Source organism: Gasterosteus aculeatus, chromosome 4 (assembly GCF_964276395.1).
Source record: "Gasterosteus aculeatus chromosome 4, fGasAcu3.hap1.1, whole genome shotgun sequence".
Classification (NCBI taxonomy): domain Eukaryota; kingdom Metazoa; phylum Chordata; class Actinopteri; order Perciformes; family Gasterosteidae; genus Gasterosteus; species Gasterosteus aculeatus.
Genome location: NC_135691.1, coordinates 10088770 through 10106818, shown reverse-complemented (window position 1 = coordinate 10106818; position 18049 = coordinate 10088770). Strand labels below are relative to the sequence as shown.

General features: G+C 40.7%; 2 protein-coding genes across 2 annotated transcripts; both read left to right on the top strand.

The window, feature by feature from the left end:
• The first annotated feature begins 8594 nt into the window (after nucleotides 1-8594).
• On the top strand, nucleotides 8595-11518 carry LOC144406191 (protocadherin beta-15-like). Its single transcript, XM_078101249.1, has one exon. It carries the CDS (start codon nucleotides 8966-8968, stop codon nucleotides 11516-11518), a length of 2553 nt encoding a protein of 850 aa, XP_077957375.1. The 5' UTR covers nucleotides 8595-8965.
• A 1659-nt stretch (nucleotides 11519-13177) lies between these two features.
• Nucleotides 13178-15743, top strand: LOC144406198 (protocadherin gamma-A4-like). The gene has a single exon (XM_078101257.1). The coding sequence runs from the start codon at nucleotides 13320-13322 to the stop codon at nucleotides 15741-15743; it is 2424 nt and encodes an 807-aa protein (XP_077957383.1). The 5' UTR covers nucleotides 13178-13319.
• Nucleotides 15744-18049: the final 2306 nt, after the last annotated feature.

Sequence of the window (18049 nt, the reverse complement as noted above, 5' to 3'; positions counted from 1 at the left end):
AAGCTATTCTATTCCAGAAGAGATGAAACGCGAGGCTGTCATTGGAAATATAGCAAAAGATCTCGGTCTCGATTTAAAGACTGTATCTTTCCGAAAGGCCCGTGTAGATTTTGAGGGGTCTCGATATCGGTACTGTGATATTAATCTGAGAACCGGAGATTTGATCACATCAGAGAGAATTGACAGAGAAAGTATTTGTGGAAAGAAACCCTCGTGTGTTGTGACAATGGATCTGGTGTTAGAAAATCCTCTGGAGCTTCATCGACTGAGTCTTCACATTCATGATATAAACGACAATTTGCCGCAATTCAAAGATGATTTGTTTGAAATGGAAATAACGGAGTCCGCTGACAAAGGAAACCGTTTCTCTATCGAGGAGGCCCATGACGCAGATATAGGTCAAAATGCTGTTCAGAGGTACAACCTGCAAAAGAATGACAACTTTATACTCGCCGTTGACAGCAACAATGTTGAGCTCGTACTCGAGAATAAACTTGATCGAGAGAAACAAAAAGACATTAATTTGCTTCTCACAGCTTTAGATGGAGGTTCTCCTCAGAGATCAGGTACTGTCGTCATACACGTCACTGTACTGGATGCTAATGATAACGCACCGGTGTTTAGTCAGGCCGTTTATGAAGCCAGTTTGCCGGAAAACTCTCTTCCTGGTACTGTAGTAGTTATTGTTAGTGCAACTGATGCGGATGAAGGAGTAAATGGAGATGTGAAGTATGACTTTGGCCACGTGTCTGAAGAAAATGTAAAAACGTTTTCTATTGATGCTAACACTGGTGAAATAAAAGTAACTGGTTTGATTGATTTTGAGGAAAGAAGTTCTTTTGAAATGCGAGTGAAAGCTAAAGATGGTTTAGGATTAACCTCTTACGCTAAAGTTATTATAGATGTTACTGATATGAATGATAATGCTCCTGTTGTATATCTTAATTCCTTGACTAATCGCATAGCTGAAAACGTGTCACCTGGTACAGAAGTGGGCATCGTTAATGTGCAGGATAGAGACTCTGAAACGAACAGACAGGTCCGCTGCTCCATTCAGCAAAACGTCCCCTTTAAGTTGGTTCCATCTATTAAAAACTATTATTCTCTGGTGACCACAGGACAACTGGACCGTGAACTAGAGTCTGATTACAACATTACAATCACTGCCACTGACGAGGGCTCTCCACCTCTGTCCTCCTCTAAAACCGTTCAGTTATCTGTAGCAGACATCAACGACAACCCACCTGTGTTTGAGGAACAATCCTACAGCGCGTATGTGAGTGAAAATAACAAAGCTGGCTCCACTTTATGTTCCGTTACCGCTCGAGACCCCGACTGGAGACAAAACGGTACCGTGATGTATTCTCTTTTACCCGGTGAGGTGAACGGTGCCCCGGTGTCCTCCTATCTGTCTGTTAACGGAGACACGGGGGTGATCCACGCTGTGAGGTCGTTTGATTATGAACAGTTCAGGAGCTTTAAAGTCCTCGTGATGGCCAGAGACAACGGTTCTCCTCCGCTCAGCAGCAACGTGACCGTCAGTGTGTTTGTATCGGATGTGAATGACAACTCTCCTCAGATACTGTACCCCAACCCGGAGGGAAACTCCTTCATGACCGAGCTGGTCCCCAAAGCTGCGCACGGAGGCTCTCTGGTGTCCAAAGTGATAGCGGTGGACACGGACTCCGGACAGAATGCCTGGCTGTCCTATCATATAGTCAAATCCACTGATCCGGGACTTTTCACTATCGGTCTCCACAGCGGAGAGATCAGGACACAGCGGGATATTTCTGAATCTGACAGCATGAAGCAGAACCTCATTTTGTCGGTGAAAGATAACGGCCAGCCCTCTCTCTCTGCCACCTGTTCCATGTATTTACTCATTTCGGATAACTTGGCTGAGGTGCCAGAACTGAAGGATATTTCTTATGACGAAAAGAACTCCAAACTGACCTCTTATCTGATTATCGCGCTGGTGTCCGTGTCCACCTTTTTTATGACCTTCATCATCATCATCCTCGGTGTGAGGTTTTGTCGCAGGAGAAAGCCCAGACTGCTGTTTGATGGAGCAGTTGCCATCCCCAGCGCGTATCTCCCTCCTAATTACGCAGACGTGGACGGAACAGGAACTTTACGCAGCACTTACAATTATGACGCGTACCTGACAACCGGTTCACGAACCAGTGACTTCAAGTTCGTGTCATCTTACAATGACAACACGCTGCCCGCTGATCAGACTCTGAGGAAAAGTCCATCAGACTTTGCGGATACGTTTGAAGATTGTGATGATTCTCCTGAGGTAGGAACAGATTTTACATATCCTTTACACTATTTTTCCTACTTAGTCAGCCTTTGCCAGACGATGACATATCATATTTTCACAGTTGAACAGTCTTTCTTTTTGGTAATTTATGAAGAGTTTGGACATGCAAACATGCTTTTCTTTTCATTTATTTTTTCAACACCTGTTCCCGAAGTCCTGGACGGTCTGACAGTCGTTGGTTTTGCGATTTGTAGTTTCAGATCCGATGATAACTTTCTCGAGTTTTGGAAGGATTCGTTTTCCGACTGGTTGGTCATATTTCCTAAATTGTAAGGATTCACCAATAGATAATTTTCCAATACCATATAAAAAAAAAATATTTTATCTAATTTTGCCAGACCTTTGTATCCGTCGGTGGCCAAATACTCACCCTTATTCGGGTCTTGCCCCTTTAACAACTGTAATTTTCTAATTAGCTAATTATATTTACCTAATCAAACAAAGGTTTGTTCGTCCGTGTGACTTTAATGGAGATGCATCTGATTCGTCGTGCCTCTGTCCTTGGTGCTGAACATTACTTTTCCTCTGCTGATGCATTTTCTAATTATTATTTTTTGTTCGTTTTAACTATACATTTATAATATGTTGAACCCGGGTTTTTCCTTTTATAACAAGACCTTACATACATATACTTCCACTTTGTAAAAAAAACGTTTTTGTCTGGTTTCAAATGATGGACATAATAACAAGTGGAATGGGAATATGTGTAATTTAGTAAAGTGAAAACTATTTCATTCTCACTTGTGTCTTATTGACAAGGTTCAATAATGATCAGTGGCAGTGCAACAAGTGAAGGTTTAATTCAAAGAAAATGCAGTAATGAGTCTTTAGTTTTGGGTGTGTGCACAAAATATTTTCATTTTATAACTGTTGCACTCTTGGTTTTTTTACATATGTTTTCTACATTTGGATTATTATACTTAATCATTTCAGTAATATTTTGAATATTGTTGATAGTAGTGCTAGTTTCATCACAAGTATTTAAGAATGACTTATTACTCAAGTGACATGTCAAAATTTGTACGAACAATATAAAATGATAGTGATATAACTTTAAACACCCTTCTTTGCAAATTGTATTTAGCTCTCTAAAGATTTAATCTGAGGTACAACATGAAGAACACGGATTCGCTTCTGCAAACATGAAGTTTCTTCATTTTATCTAGTAGTTGACTTGAATACCAACGTCTCTTTGGAAACCCGTGAGACATTTATCAACATAATCAAAAAAAATCCACGTTAAGAGAGGATTTTGGCCTTTTAGCTAAGTTACTGATATAATTTACAGTATTAAGTAAAACATCATGCAGAACAAATCTACGGTCAGACATTTTTTTAAATAAATCATTGACAAATGTTGATCTAATATTATCTTAATTACATCCTCAAACCAGATGCATTGTTGATTAGTGTTTGTAAAATCTAAAAACTATAAATCAGTGTGTAAATATCCTTTAAAATTGTATATAAGATATTACTTTAGCATTACACAGTTTGATGTCCGATTAATGCGCATGTTAACAAAAGTTAAAAAAATCCAAAAGTGGATTTAAGAATACTTTGCCATATTACGTTTTAAACCCACGGTGTCGCTATAGACCAGCTGAGGAGTCGAGTGTTCAGACTGGTTTGCACACCACCCATTATTTGGATGGACCAGCCTTGTGTTCTTTATTTCATTCAACACCAACGAGTACTGCTTAGAAGACAAGTATATATTGGTCGAATAATATTTTCAATGGATAGTAAATAACTTATAGTTCATTCTGAGGATGATGACTACGCGGCGTGTTCTTCAAAGCTGTGGCTTTGTCTTTTTCTTTGTTGTGGTGCAGTCCGCACACGGAGACCTGAGCTATTCTGTACAGGAGGAGCTCAAGCGCGGATCCGTTATTGGAAATATTGCCAAGGATCTCGGCCTGGAGGTGGGCAGACTGGCTGCTAGAAAAGCTCGTGTTGACATGGAAGCAAACGAAGGACAGTATTGTGGGATAAACCTTCGAAGCGGAGATTTAATTGTTGCGGAAAGAATCGACAGAGAGGAGCATTGTGGAGAAAAACCCTCGTGTGTTCTTAAATTCGACTTGCTGCTTGAAAATCCTTTGGAATTACACCGGTTGTCTCTGCAAGTGCAGGACATAAACGACAATGCACCAATTTTCCCAAAGGATGTTATAAAGCTTGAAATCACAGAGTCAGCTGTCAAAGGAGCTCGGTATCGTATCAATGCAGCACACGATGCTGATATAGGCAAGAATGCGATTGAAAGCTACATTTTGGGACAAAATCCTCACTTTGTATTCAATAGTCAGACGACAGATGCTGTTAGTAAATATGGTGAGTTGGTTTTGGATAAAGAATTAGACCGAGAGGAGCAGCAGGAAATTAAATTATTACTTACAGCTGTAGACGGTGGTTCTCCTCAGAGATCCGGGACAGTGCTCATACATGTCGTTGTACTTGATGCTAATGATAACGCCCCAGTTTTTACTCAAGCCGTTTATGAAGCCACAGTACCCGAAAACTCCGTCATCAACACACCAGTTATTACTCTGAGTGCATCAGATAAAGACGACGGTGTCAACGGGGAGGTAACTTATGAATTTAGCCGAATGTCTAATAAATCACGCAAGCTCTTCTCAATAAATGAAAAAACTGGTGAAATCAGTCTACTAGGTAACGTAGATTATGAAGAAGGGTCGAAATATGAAGTGTTTGTTGAAGCCAAAGATGGTTATGGACTGTCTACAGGAGCAAAAGTAATTATTGATGTCTCAGATGTAAACGACAACGCCCCATTGATATTCATGAAGTCACTGACTAACCACATACCCGAGAATGTGTCACCTGGTACAGAGGTGGGCATCGTTAACGTGCAGGATAGAGACTCTGAGACTAACAGACAGGTCCGCTGCTCCATTCAGCAAAACGTCCCTTTTAAGTTGGTTCCTTCTATTAAAAACTATTATTCTCTGGTGACCACAGGACAACTGGACCGTGAACAAGAGTCTGATTACAACATTACAATCACTGCCACTGACGAGGGCTCTCCACCTCTGTCCTCCTCTAAAACCGTTCAGTTGTCTCTAGCAGACATCAACGACAACCCACCTGTGTTTGAGCAACAATCCTACAGCGCGTATGTGAGTGAAAATAACAAAGTTGGCTCTACTTTATGTTCCGTTACCGCTCGAGACCCCGACTGGAGACAAAACGGCACCGTGATTTATTCTCTGTTACCCGGTGATGTGAACGGTGCCCCGGTGTCCTCCTATCTGTCTGTTAATGGAGACACGGGGGTGATGCACGCTGTGAGGTCGTTTGATTATGAACAGTTCAGGAGCTTTAAAGTCCTCGTGATGGCCAGAGACAACGGTTCTCCTCCGCTCAGCAGCAACGTGACCGTCAGTGTGTTCGTATCGGATGTGAACGACAACTCTCCTCAGATACTGTACCCCAACCCGGAGGGAAACTCCTTCATGACCGAGCTGGTCCCCAAAGCTGCGCACGGAGGCTCTCTGGTGTCCAAAGTGATCGCGGTAGACGCGGACTCCGGACAGAATGCCTGGCTGTCCTATCATATAGTCAAATCCACTGATCCGGGACTTTTCACTATCGGTCTCCACAGCGGAGAGATCAGGACACAGCGGGACATTTCTGAATCTGACACCATGAAGCAGAACCTCATTGTGTCGGTGAAAGATAACGGACAGCCCTCTCTCTCTGCCACCTGTTCCATGTATTTACTTATTTCTGATAACTTGGCTGAAGTGCCAGAACTGAAGGATATTTCTTATGACGAGAAGAACTCGAAACTGACCTCTTATCTGATCATCGCGCTGGTGTCCGTGTCCACCTTTTTTCTGACCTTCATCATCATCATCCTCGGTGTGAGGTTTTGTCGCAGAAGAAAGCCCAGACTGCTGTTTGATGGAACAGTTGCCATCCCCAGCGCGTATCTCCCTCCTAATTACGCAGACGTGGACGGAACAGGAACTTTACGCAGCACTTACAATTATGACGCATACCTGACAACCGGTTCAAGAACCAGTGACTTCAAGTTCGTGTCATCTTACAATGACAACACGCTGCCTGCTGACCAGACTCTGAGGAAAAGTCCATCAGACTTTGCCGACAATTTTGATGTTTTAGAGCCTTCCATTGAGGTAGGACCCTTTCAGAGTATACTTCCTGTCACTATCTATTTCGGGTTGTTGTCTTTTTAACGTCTGCCTTCCTGCCTGCAGTATGGTTTGGTTTTTCTGTCCGGTATTTTATCTTTTAAAGTTAACGTTGTGAATTATCGAGGAAAAAACGTTTTTCCCGACAGCTCTTAAATTTGTCAGATACGCCTGACACTCATAGGACTATTACAGCTATAGCTGTTTCATTTCTAACAATACATTACCGATACAGTTGTACATTGTTGTAAGGCCCTTTTCTTATAAAAGGCCTTACTCTGAATGTCATTCTCTCCAGGCAGTTAACCGTCATAGTTTCATGCATTTAGATTTTTGTGAATTATGTAAATGTTGGCAGTAAGAAAACACAGTAATTTGCGAGATGTTATTCTCATAAAGATAATATCCGCGATCAATACCCGCCAGTAGAGAGGATTGATTTCTCAAAATATTTTACAAAAAGTGTTTTACATGAAGCTTTCATGGAATATTTAGTCTTTTTGATTCGTTCATTTAGCGTCCGCTGTTAGAAGTTTTCATTTCCATCATAATTTTTTTAAACAGCTTAATGATCACTGTCACTTATCGGCATCAAAGCCACCTATGTGTCTGTCAGTAAAGACAATCATGGCTAATTTCTTACGTTATTCTTTTAATAAATATGTTATTTAATATGTTAGTAACTTTCCCTTATATATGCAAATGCATATATCTTTTGAATCAAAATTCCTAACAAGCTTTCATAAGAGCAAAAAATTAGTAGACATGTTAGTTTCTCTGCGTTTGTTAATGCAATTTTGTCAAATTTGAAATGTCTTTACAATTGGTTTTATTCCCTGACTGCTAAGAATTCCCCCCTTGGTATGTCCGGTTGCAACCCAGTGTATCTTATAGTGTAATCCTTAAATTCATGTTGGCATTCTTTGACGTGATCATCACAATTTGTTGTGATTACATGTAATTTGTGATGTACGGTGATGTAGAGCTAACATCTATAACGAAATTTTGATATAAATAAAAGCATCACACACATTAATATTGAAAAGGTGTTGTAACTGCTAAAAATAAACGCCATCCACCTCTGTTTTAATGCACATAACTACGGAATAAATAATATATTAGCTTCATCAGAATAAGGACTCAAACCCTAACCCGTCACTTTTCCAAAACAAAAACACTATTTGCTAAAGAGCAAAATGCAGGAACGTACATGTAACAAGACTCACCAACAACGAATGAAGAACGAGACAAGGGATGGACATGGAGTAAATACACTGGGAGGTGCAGGTGATTTTACAGAGTATGAAAAAAACAGGGACACGGCAAAACATTTCACTCACAAGAGAAAAAAAAGCACCAAGGCAGGAAATAACGTTAACCCAGGGACACCAGAGGCAGGAAACTAAAAAAAATAAAACCGGACATGAACCCACACCGTGACATCACGATGACTGGATGAAGAGATGCATGGTCTGTGTATTTCAGGTACATTGTTTACACGGACCACTTTCTGCCTGTAGTTTGTTGTATTGTAAAGAATAACAACTTGAATCGCCTCGTTTTATTTTTTATAGCGGAGAGTAAATATTTTAAATCAAACACTGAACTTAAGTAACATTTTGGATGATTGATTCTTTACTCTGGCGTTTCCCTCTTCTGCTATTCATTGTTTCCCACTATTTTAATGTTTAATTAGGCTGTCTTATTTCACCACATTAATTTGACAGCTAGTTACTTTGTATATCAAGAATCTAATTACTCTTCAGAGGTAACCGACAGTCTGAAACCTTTGGATTTACTGCTTGTAAATGATGTCTAATTTCACGTCCACAAGCCTCTCAAAAGAAATACTGCTTGAACATTGCATCGCCACAAATAATCTAATATTTTCTCACATGATAATATATGAGTCACTGGGGGCTTCTTCACCTGAAACACCGATTTTTATTTTCAACATTTATTTTATTTGGACTGCTACTAGTTGTTTACTTTTTCGAAAAGGTTTAAGTTCAAATGGAGGACTTGCGTCTATTATGAGATGTGGACGTTTTAACACTTCGTGTTTACTTTTCTAACAAATAATCAGAGCTGTTCTTCAACCACTATGATGCTGAAACGTACCTCAATTGTTTGCTGGAGAAGAAATTACTGACAGGGAAATGTTTTAGTGAAATTTAAGATGTCTGAACGGTAAAATGGTAGAGTACATATAGACATAGCCATATTAAATCGTAACACTGTGAGGATAACAAGTGACTCACGGTGTCACTGTTGGCCCGCATAACAGAAATACACTCTACTCCACCTCGAAGAATCTCAGTGGTATTTTTTCGAGGTAATTTGTCAGATCGTGGACATCATTTTGTGAACACTGCTGCAGTGCTTTGGAATACAATTCTTTTTGGATGTATTTGGCATTTTCAACAGGGATATTGAGCAAAAGGTGCCGAATTGCGTCAGGATGGGAGACAAAGGATTTCCAGCGATTCGTTCGCTTCTCGGCATCGCTTCTTTTATTCTAACGCTGAACCTCGTTAACGGAGACCTGAGTTATTCTATTCCAGAAGAGATGAAACGAGAGACTGTTATTGGGAACATAGCAAAAGATCTTGGTCTCGATTTGAGGACTTTATCCTTCCGGAAGGCCCGAGTTGATTTTCAGGGCGCTCGTAAACGGTACTGTGATATTAATCTGAGAACCGGAGATTTGATCACGTTGGAGAGAATTGACAGAGAAAGTCTTTGTGGAAAGAAACCCTCGTGTGTTGTGAAAGAAGATCTTGTGTTAGAAAATCCTTTGGAGCTTCATCGATTAAGTCTTCATGTTCAAGATGTAAACGACAACTCGCCAAAATTTAAGGCTGATTTTTTCGAAATGGAAATAACAGAGTCCGCAGAAAAGGGAAACCGTTTCTCTATCGAAGAGGCCCATGACGCAGATATAGGTCAAAATGCTGTTCAGAGATACAACCTGCGAAAGAACGATAACTTTATTCTCGTTGTTGACAGCAACAAGGTTGAACTCGTGCTCGAGAATAAACTTGATCGAGAGAAACAGAAAGACATTAATTTGCTTCTCACGGCTTTAGATGGAGGTTCTCCTCAGAGATCAGGTACTGTCGTCATACACGTCACTGTACTGGATGCTAATGATAACGCGCCAGTGTTTAGTCAGGCCGTTTATAAAGCCAGTCTGCCTGAAAACTCTCCTCCTGGTACTGTAGTGATTAATATTACCGCACGTGACGCTGATGAAGGAGTGAATGGATATGTTACTTATGACTTTGGCCACGTTTCTGATGATAATATAAATGTATTTTCTATTGATACAAAAACTGGAGAAATAAAAGTAACTGGTGTGATTGATTTTGAAGAACAAAGATCTTTTGAGATGCGAGTGAAAGCAAAAGATGGTTTAGGACTAACCTCTTACGCCAAAATTGTTGTAGATATTGCTGATATTAATGACAACACACCAGTGATTTATATGAAATCTTTGACTAACCCCATAGCTGAGAACGTGTCACCTGGTACAGACGTGGGCATCCTTAATGTGCAGGATAGAGACTCTGAGGCTAACGGACAGGTCCGCTGCTCCATTCAGCATAACGTCCCTTTTAAGTTGGTTCCTTCTATTAAAAACTATTATTCTCTGGTGACTACAGGACAACTGGACCGTGAACTAGAGTCTGATTACAACATTACAATCACTGCCACTGACGAGGGCTCTCCACCTCTGTCCTCCTCTAAAACCGTTCAGTTATCTGTAGCAGACATCAACGACAACCCACCTGTGTTTGAGGAACAATCCTACAGCGCGTATGTGACTGAAAATAACAAAGCTGGCTCCACTTTATGTTCCGTTACCGCTCGAGACCCCGACTGGAGACAAAACGGCACAGTCATTTATTCCCTCTTACCCGGTGAGGTGAACGGTGCTCCGGTGTCCTCCTATCTGTCTGTTAACGGAGACACGGGGGTGATCCACGCTGTGAGATCGTTTGATTATGAACAGTTCAGGAGCTTTAAAGTCCACGTGATGGCCAGAGACAACGGTTCTCCTCCGCTCAGCAGCAACGTCACCGTCAGTGTGTTCGTATCGGATGTGAACGACAACTCTCCTCAGATACTGTACCCCAACCCGGAGGGAAACTCCTTCATGACCGAGCTGGTCCCGAAAGCTGCGCACGGAGGGTCTCTGGTGTCCAAAGTGATAGCGGTGGACGCGGACTCCGGACAGAATGCCTGGCTGTCCTATCATATAGTAAAATCCATTGATCCGGGACTTTTCACTATTGGTCTCCACAGCGGAGAGATCAGGACACAGCGGGACATTTCTGAATCTGACAGCATGAAGCAGAACCTCATTGTGTCGGTGAAAGATAACGGACAGCCCTCTCTCTCTGCCACCTGTTCCATGTATTTACTTATTTCTGATAACTTGGCTGAGGCGCCAGAACTGAAGGATATTTCTTATGACGAGAAGAACTCCAAACTGACCTCTTATCTGATTATCGCGCTGGTGTCCGTGTCCACCTTTTTCCTGACCTTCATCATCATCATCCTCGGTGTGAGGTTTTGTCGCAGGAGAAAGCCCAGACTGTTGTTTGATGGAGCAGTTGCCATCCCCAGCGCGTATCTCCCTCCTAATTACGCAGACGTGGATGGAACCGGAACGTTACGCAGCACTTACAACTATGACGCGTACCTGACGACCGGTTCACGAACCAGTGACTTTAAGTTCGTGTCATCTTACAATGACAACACGCTGCCCGCTGATCAGACTCTGAGGAAAAGTCCATCAGACTTTGCGGATACGTTTGAAGATTGTGATAATTCTCCTGAGGTAGGAACAGATTTTACATATCCTTTAAACTATTTTACTTACTTTTTGGGCCTTTGTCAGACGATGATTACTTTCTCAAGTTTTGGAAGAATACGTTTTCGGACGGTTTCATCACATTTCCTAAATTGTAAGGATTCACCAATGGATTTTTTTTCCAATAATATATAAAAAAATATTTCATCTAATTTGGGTAGCCTTTTGCTAGTATTTCCGTCGGCGGCCAAATAGTCCTCCTTATTCGGGTCCTCCCCCTTTTAACAATTTTAATTTCCTTATTAGCTAATTATATTTACCTAATGAGCACATTTTTGTTCGTCCGTGTGACTTTAATGGAGATGCATCTGATTCGTCGTGCCTCTGTCCTTGGTGCTGAACATCACTTTTTTTCTAATTATTATTTTTTGCTCGTTTTAACTATACATTTATAATATGTTGGACCCGGTTTTGTCCTTTTATAATAATACCTTACATACATATACTTCCACTTTGTAAAAAAACCGTTTAGGTTTGGTCTTAAATGATGGACGTAATAACAAGTGGAATGGGAATATGTGTTATTTAGTAAATTGGAAACTATTTCATTCTCAATCTCACTTGTGCTTTTTTTGATAAGGTTCAATAATGATCAGTGATGAGTCTTTAGTTTTGGGTGTGTGCACAAAGTAATTTCATTTTACAACTATTGCACTTTTTTTTTAAACATGTTTTCTACATTCGGATTATTATACTTAATCATTTCCGTAATATTATTTATATTTTTGATGGTACTGCTAGTTTTATCACAAGTATTTAAGAATGACTTATTACTCAAGTGACATGTCGAAATCTGTACAAACAATATCGACCGATACGATGGTATAACTTTCAACACCCTTCCTTGCAAATCGTATTTAGCTCATAGTTGTCAGGGTTGGGTAGGAAGGCAGGACTCAAACGCAGACTTTAAAGCAAAAATACTTTAATAGTCATAGACTCCAACAAAGCAAGATGCTAACGGGCAAAAAACACATACAAGTACCGGGGGGAAAAAGTCTGGCAGGAACGAGAAAGATCCAGGACAAAAGACAGGGAACATCCGTGACAATAGACAATGACGCCACAAGTGACAAACAACACACACTGCTTAGGGAGGTGCAGGTGATTGGACACAGGTGGAAACAATCTGACAATAACAGGGGATGACAGGACCAGGCAGGAAGTGAAGTTACCCGGGGACACGAGTGGCAGAAAACTACATAATAAGACAGGAAGTGAAATACACCGTGACAATAGCAAAGATTTAATGTGAAATACGCAACACAACATGAACAACAAGCATTTGCTTCTGCAAACAGTAAGTTTCTTCATTTTATCTAGTAGTTGACTCGAATACCAACGTCTCTTTGGAAACCTGTGAGACAATTAACAACATAATAAAAGAAAAAGCCACATTAAGGAAAGACTTAGTCTTTTTTAGCTAAGTTACCGGTATAATTTGCACCATTAAGTAAAACATTGTACAAAACAAATCTACGGTCGGACATTGTTTAAGATAAATAATTTATAAATGTTGATTCAATAATACCTCAATTACAATCACAAACCAGAGGCATTGTGGATTAATTTTTGTAAAATATAAAAACTATGAATCAGTGTGTAAATATCCTTTGAAATGGTATATAACACATTACCTTAGTATTACACTGTTTGATGTCCAATTAATGTGCATGTTAACAAAAGACGAAAGCTAAAACTATACAAAAGTGGATTTAAGAATACCGTGCCATTTTATGTTTTAAACTCACGGTGTCACTATAGACCAGCTGAGGAGTCGAGTGTTCAGCCTGGTTTGCACAACACCCATTATTTGGATGGACCAGCCTTGCGTTCTTTATTTCATTCAACACCAACTACTGCTTAGAAGACAACTATATTCATCAAATAGTCTTTTCAATGCTCGATGGTAAATAACTTATAGTTCACTCTGAGGATGATGACTACGCGGCGTGTTCTTCAAAGCTGTGGCTTTGTCTTTTTCTTTGTTGTGGTGCAGTCCGCACACGGAGACCTGAGCTATTCTGTACAGGAGGAGCTCAAGCGCGGATCCGTTATTGGAAATATTGCCAAGGATCTCGGCCTGGAGGTGAGCAGACTGGCTGCTAGAAAAGCTCGTGTTGACATGGAAGCAAACGACGGACAGTATTGTGGGATAAACCTTCGAAGTGGAGATTTAATTATTGCGGAAAGAATCGACAGAGAGGAGCATTGTGGAGAAAAACCCTCGTGTGTTATTAAATTCGACTTGCTGCTTGAGAATCCTTTGGAATTACACCGGTTGTCTCTGCAGGTGCAGGACATAAACGACAATGCACCCAGTTTCCCAAAGGATGTTATAAAGCTTGAAATCAGAGAGTCAGCTGACAAAGGAGCTCGGTATCGTATCAATGCAGCGCAAGATGCTGATATAGGCAAGAATGGGATTGAAAGCTACATTTTACAAAATAATCCTCACTTTGTATTCAATATTCAGACAACAAGTGCAGGAAGAAAATATGGGGAGTTGGTTTTGGATAAAGAATTAGATCGAGAGGAACAGCAGGAAATTAATGTATTACTCACTGCTGTAGATGGTGGTTCACCTCAAAGATCCGGAACAGTAGTCATACATGTCATTGTACTTGATGCTAATGATAACGCCCCCGTTTTTACTCAGGCCGTTTATAAAGCAACGTTACTCGAAAACTCCGCTATCAACACACCAGTCATTACTGTAAGTGCATCCGATGAAGATGAAGGAGTCAACGGGGAGGTAACTTACGAATTTAGCCGACTGTCAGATAAATTGCAGATGTTTTTTTCATTAAATGAAAAAACTGGTGAAATCAGTTTGACAGGTAACATAGATTATGAAGACGCATCAACATATGATATTTTTGTTGAGGCTAAAGATGGTTATGGCCTATCTTCAGAAGCAAAGGTAATTATTGATATTACCGATGTAAACGACAACGCCCCATTGATATTCATGAAATCACTGAATAACCACATACCCGAGAACGTGTCACCTGGTACAGAGGTGGGCATTGTTAACGTGCAGGACAGAGACTCTGAGACTAACAGACAGGTCCACTGTTCCATTCAGCAAAACGTCCCTTTTAAGTTGGTTCCTTCTATTAAAAACTATTATTCTCTGGTGACCACAGGACAACTGGACCGTGAACTAGAGTCTGATTACAACATTACAATCACTGCCACTGACGAGGGCTCTCCACCTCTCTCCTCCTCTAAAACCGTTCAGTTGTCTGTAGCAGACATCAACGACAACCCACCTGTGTTTGAGGAACAATCCTACAGCGCGTATGTGACTGAAAACAACAAAGCTGGCTCCACTTTATGTTCCGTTACCGCTCGAGACCCCGACTGGAGACAAAACGGTACCGTGATTTATTCCCTCTTACCCGGTGAGGTGAGCGGTGCTCCGCTGTCCTCCTATCTGTCTGTTAACGGAGACACGGGGGTGATCCACGCTGTGAGGTCGTTTGATTATGAACAGTTCAGGAGCTTTAAAGTCCTTGTGATGGCCAGAGACAACGGTTCTCCACCGCTCAGCAGCAACGTCACCGTCAGTGTGTTCGTATCGGATGTGAACGACAACTCTCCTCAGATATTGTACCCCAACCCGGAGGGAAACTCCTTCATGACCGAGCTGGTCCCCAAAGCTGCGCACGGAGGCTCTCTGGTGTCCAAAGTGATAGCGGTGGACGCGGACTCCGGACAGAATGCCTGGCTGTCCTATCATATAGTCAAATCCACTGATCCGGGACTTTTCACTATTGGTCTCCACAGCGGAGAGATCAAGACACAGCGGGACATTTCTGAATCTGACAGCATGAAGCAGAACCTCATTGTGTCGGTGAAAGATAACGGCCAGCCCTCTCTCTCTGCCACCTGTTCCATGTATTTACTTATTTCTGATAACTTGGCTGAGGTGCCAGAACTGAAGGATATTTCTTATGACGAGAAGAACTCCAAACTGACCTCTTATCTGATTATCGCGCTGGTGTCCGTGTCCACCTTTTTCCTGACCTTCATCATCATCATCCTCGGTGTGAGGTTTTGTCGCAGGAGAAAGCCCAGACTGCTGTTTGATGGAGCAGTTGCCATCCCCAGCGCGTATCTCCCTCCTAATTACGCAGACGTGGACGGAACAGGAACTTTACGCAGCACTTACAATTATGACGCGTATCTGACAACCGGTTCAAGAACCAGTGACTTCAAGTTCGTATCATCTTACAATGACAACACGCTGCCTGCTGACCAGACTCTGAGGAAAAGTCCATCAGACTTTGCGGATGCATTTGGAGATTGTGATGATTCTCCTGAGGTAGGAAACTTGCAATGCTCTTCCCTCTGATTAGGATTGGATACTCTTTATATTGCCTGATGCCGTTTTCAGTAATTAGCCAACATTATTGCCTTTACGTTTTCCAAAATGTGTTTGTTCACCAGCGTATAGTGGTTTGATTTGAAAGTGCGCCTTCTACCACGTTATGTTTTTAAAGCAAAGAACAGGTGTCATACCTTTTTGGAATATCCCATGTGAGTTTAGTTGATAACAATGTAAACATTGACTGTAATTGATTGACCAATTGTTTAATCGAGAGACGGAAATGTTCAAAATATTATTTCCATTGAAATGCAAAAAATTGAAGTTTATTTTTTAACAAAGAATCTAAAGCATAACTATATGCTCTGCGTCCAACTCAAATTGTGCAGTGTTTAGTCATTGTACCGTTAATATCATCCTTTAAATGTTAATATGAATTGCAGGACCTCTGCTGTAGATTAGCCTCTCATAAATGTGTCAGAATTTATAAATAAATGTAGAATAACTTTAATTGTAAAAGTCTTTCCAAAAAATAAATCTTGTGTAACTGATGTTTACTACAAAATGTCCAGTTGAATATTAATACAAGCGTCATTCATACAAATGTCTTGGAGATAAATACGTCACTTATGTTTTCCTTTTCCACGTCTCAACAAAAGTTTAGTAAAATCCCATCTAAATTAACACATTTTCTCTTTGAATTCAATGAGTAGGTTTGGACCAGTCCAAACAAAACTGTTGGTGATATTTGGATGTAGAAGACGTATAAATTCGCAGTAACTTCAACTTATTGCGCATAACTTATTATTACCTAAATCCTGTTCCCCCTTAATCTTCTAATTTATTTAAAGATAAAAAAGATTCTAAGCACAAATTATATTATACAATATTTTACAACATTCTTCACTGTTTCATCTATGATCAAAGTATATTATTCATTTCAATGTTTTTCAGGGCTAATTTTAATGCACCAGACTTTCTTCAGTTCCGAGAGTAGATATTTTCTTGTTCATCCTCACTGTGATATTTCCTTTTTATATTTTTTTACATCACAAGAGGACAGTGCAGTCCTGTATCAAGGCATGTAATCCTAAAATGACAACGCTGTTATTGGTGTTTTTGAACAACAACGTTGTCTATGAATTCATAGTTAAATATGTCCAAATTTCCCCATCGACATGTTATACCTCATAAAGTTCTCATGGTGTCAGTGTGTACCAGTAAACCAGAGGGAACGCTGCTTCCCCACCCTTCTGTCTCATCGAATTCAAAACGTGTCTCTTCTCTTCTACACCGGTTGACGATATCTCTTCATGATACAACTGCAGGGTGAAGGTTTTATTTTATTTTAGCGTAAATCAACTACATTTCTGAATATTTTGACATAATTAGTAGCATTGGAGGTCTTTTTGAAGCAACAATGGGATACAGAAAAATAGCGCTGCTTTTCGGCCTTGCTTTTATATTTCTCGTCATCCACCCTGTCAATGGGGACCTGAGCTACTCTATTCCGGAGGAGATGAAACGTGGATCTATCGTTGGAAATATCGCTAAGGATCTTGGACTTGATCTCGGGAGACTCTCTGCTCGCAAGGCCCGTATCGATACGGAAGACAACAGTGCAAAGTACTGCGGTATAAATCTCAACACCGGAGACTTGATTGTACAAGAAAGGATTGACAGAGAAGGGCTTTGTGCTAAAAAGGAATCGTGTGTTCTGAAACAGGAACTCGTGTTAGAAAATCCTTTAGAACTGCACCGTATTAGTATCCGCGTTCAAGACATCAACGACAATTCACCACAGTTCAAAGAGGAGTTGATTAGAATAGAAATTCAGGAATCAGCACATAAAGGTGCGCATTTTCTTTTAGGGGAAGCACATGACGGAGATATTGCGGAAAATGCGATACAGACCTACTCACTTCAGCGGAATAACCATTTCATATTAAATGTTAAGTCGAAATCTGGCGGACGAAAATATGGTGAATTGGTATTGGATAAAGAATTAGACCGAGAGGACAAAAAAGAGATCATGTTGCTGCTTACCGCATTCGATGGAGGTTCTCCTCAGAGATCAGGTACTGTGGTGATACAAGTCACTGTACTGGATGCTAATGATAACGTACCCGTGTTTAGCCAGGCCGTTTATAAAACGAGTCTGCCGGAAAACTCTCCCGTGGACACATTGGTAGTCACAGTAAGTGCCATTGATGCAGACGAAGGTTTGAATAGTGAAATAACTTACGAATTTGACCATGTTTCAGATGAAAACAGCAACGTCTTTTCTTTGCACTCTAAATCGGGAGAGGTGAGAATAGCTGAAAGTCTTGATT

Bases quoted from the DNA above. Each gene is read 5' to 3' on its own strand.
- LOC144406191 (XM_078101249.1), top strand. From the start codon at position 8,966: ATGGGAGACAAAGGATTTCCAGCGATTCGTTCGCTTCTCGGCATCGCT.
- LOC144406198 (XM_078101257.1), top strand. From the start codon at position 13,320: ATGATGACTACGCGGCGTGTTCTTCAAAGCTGTGGCTTTGTCTTTTTC.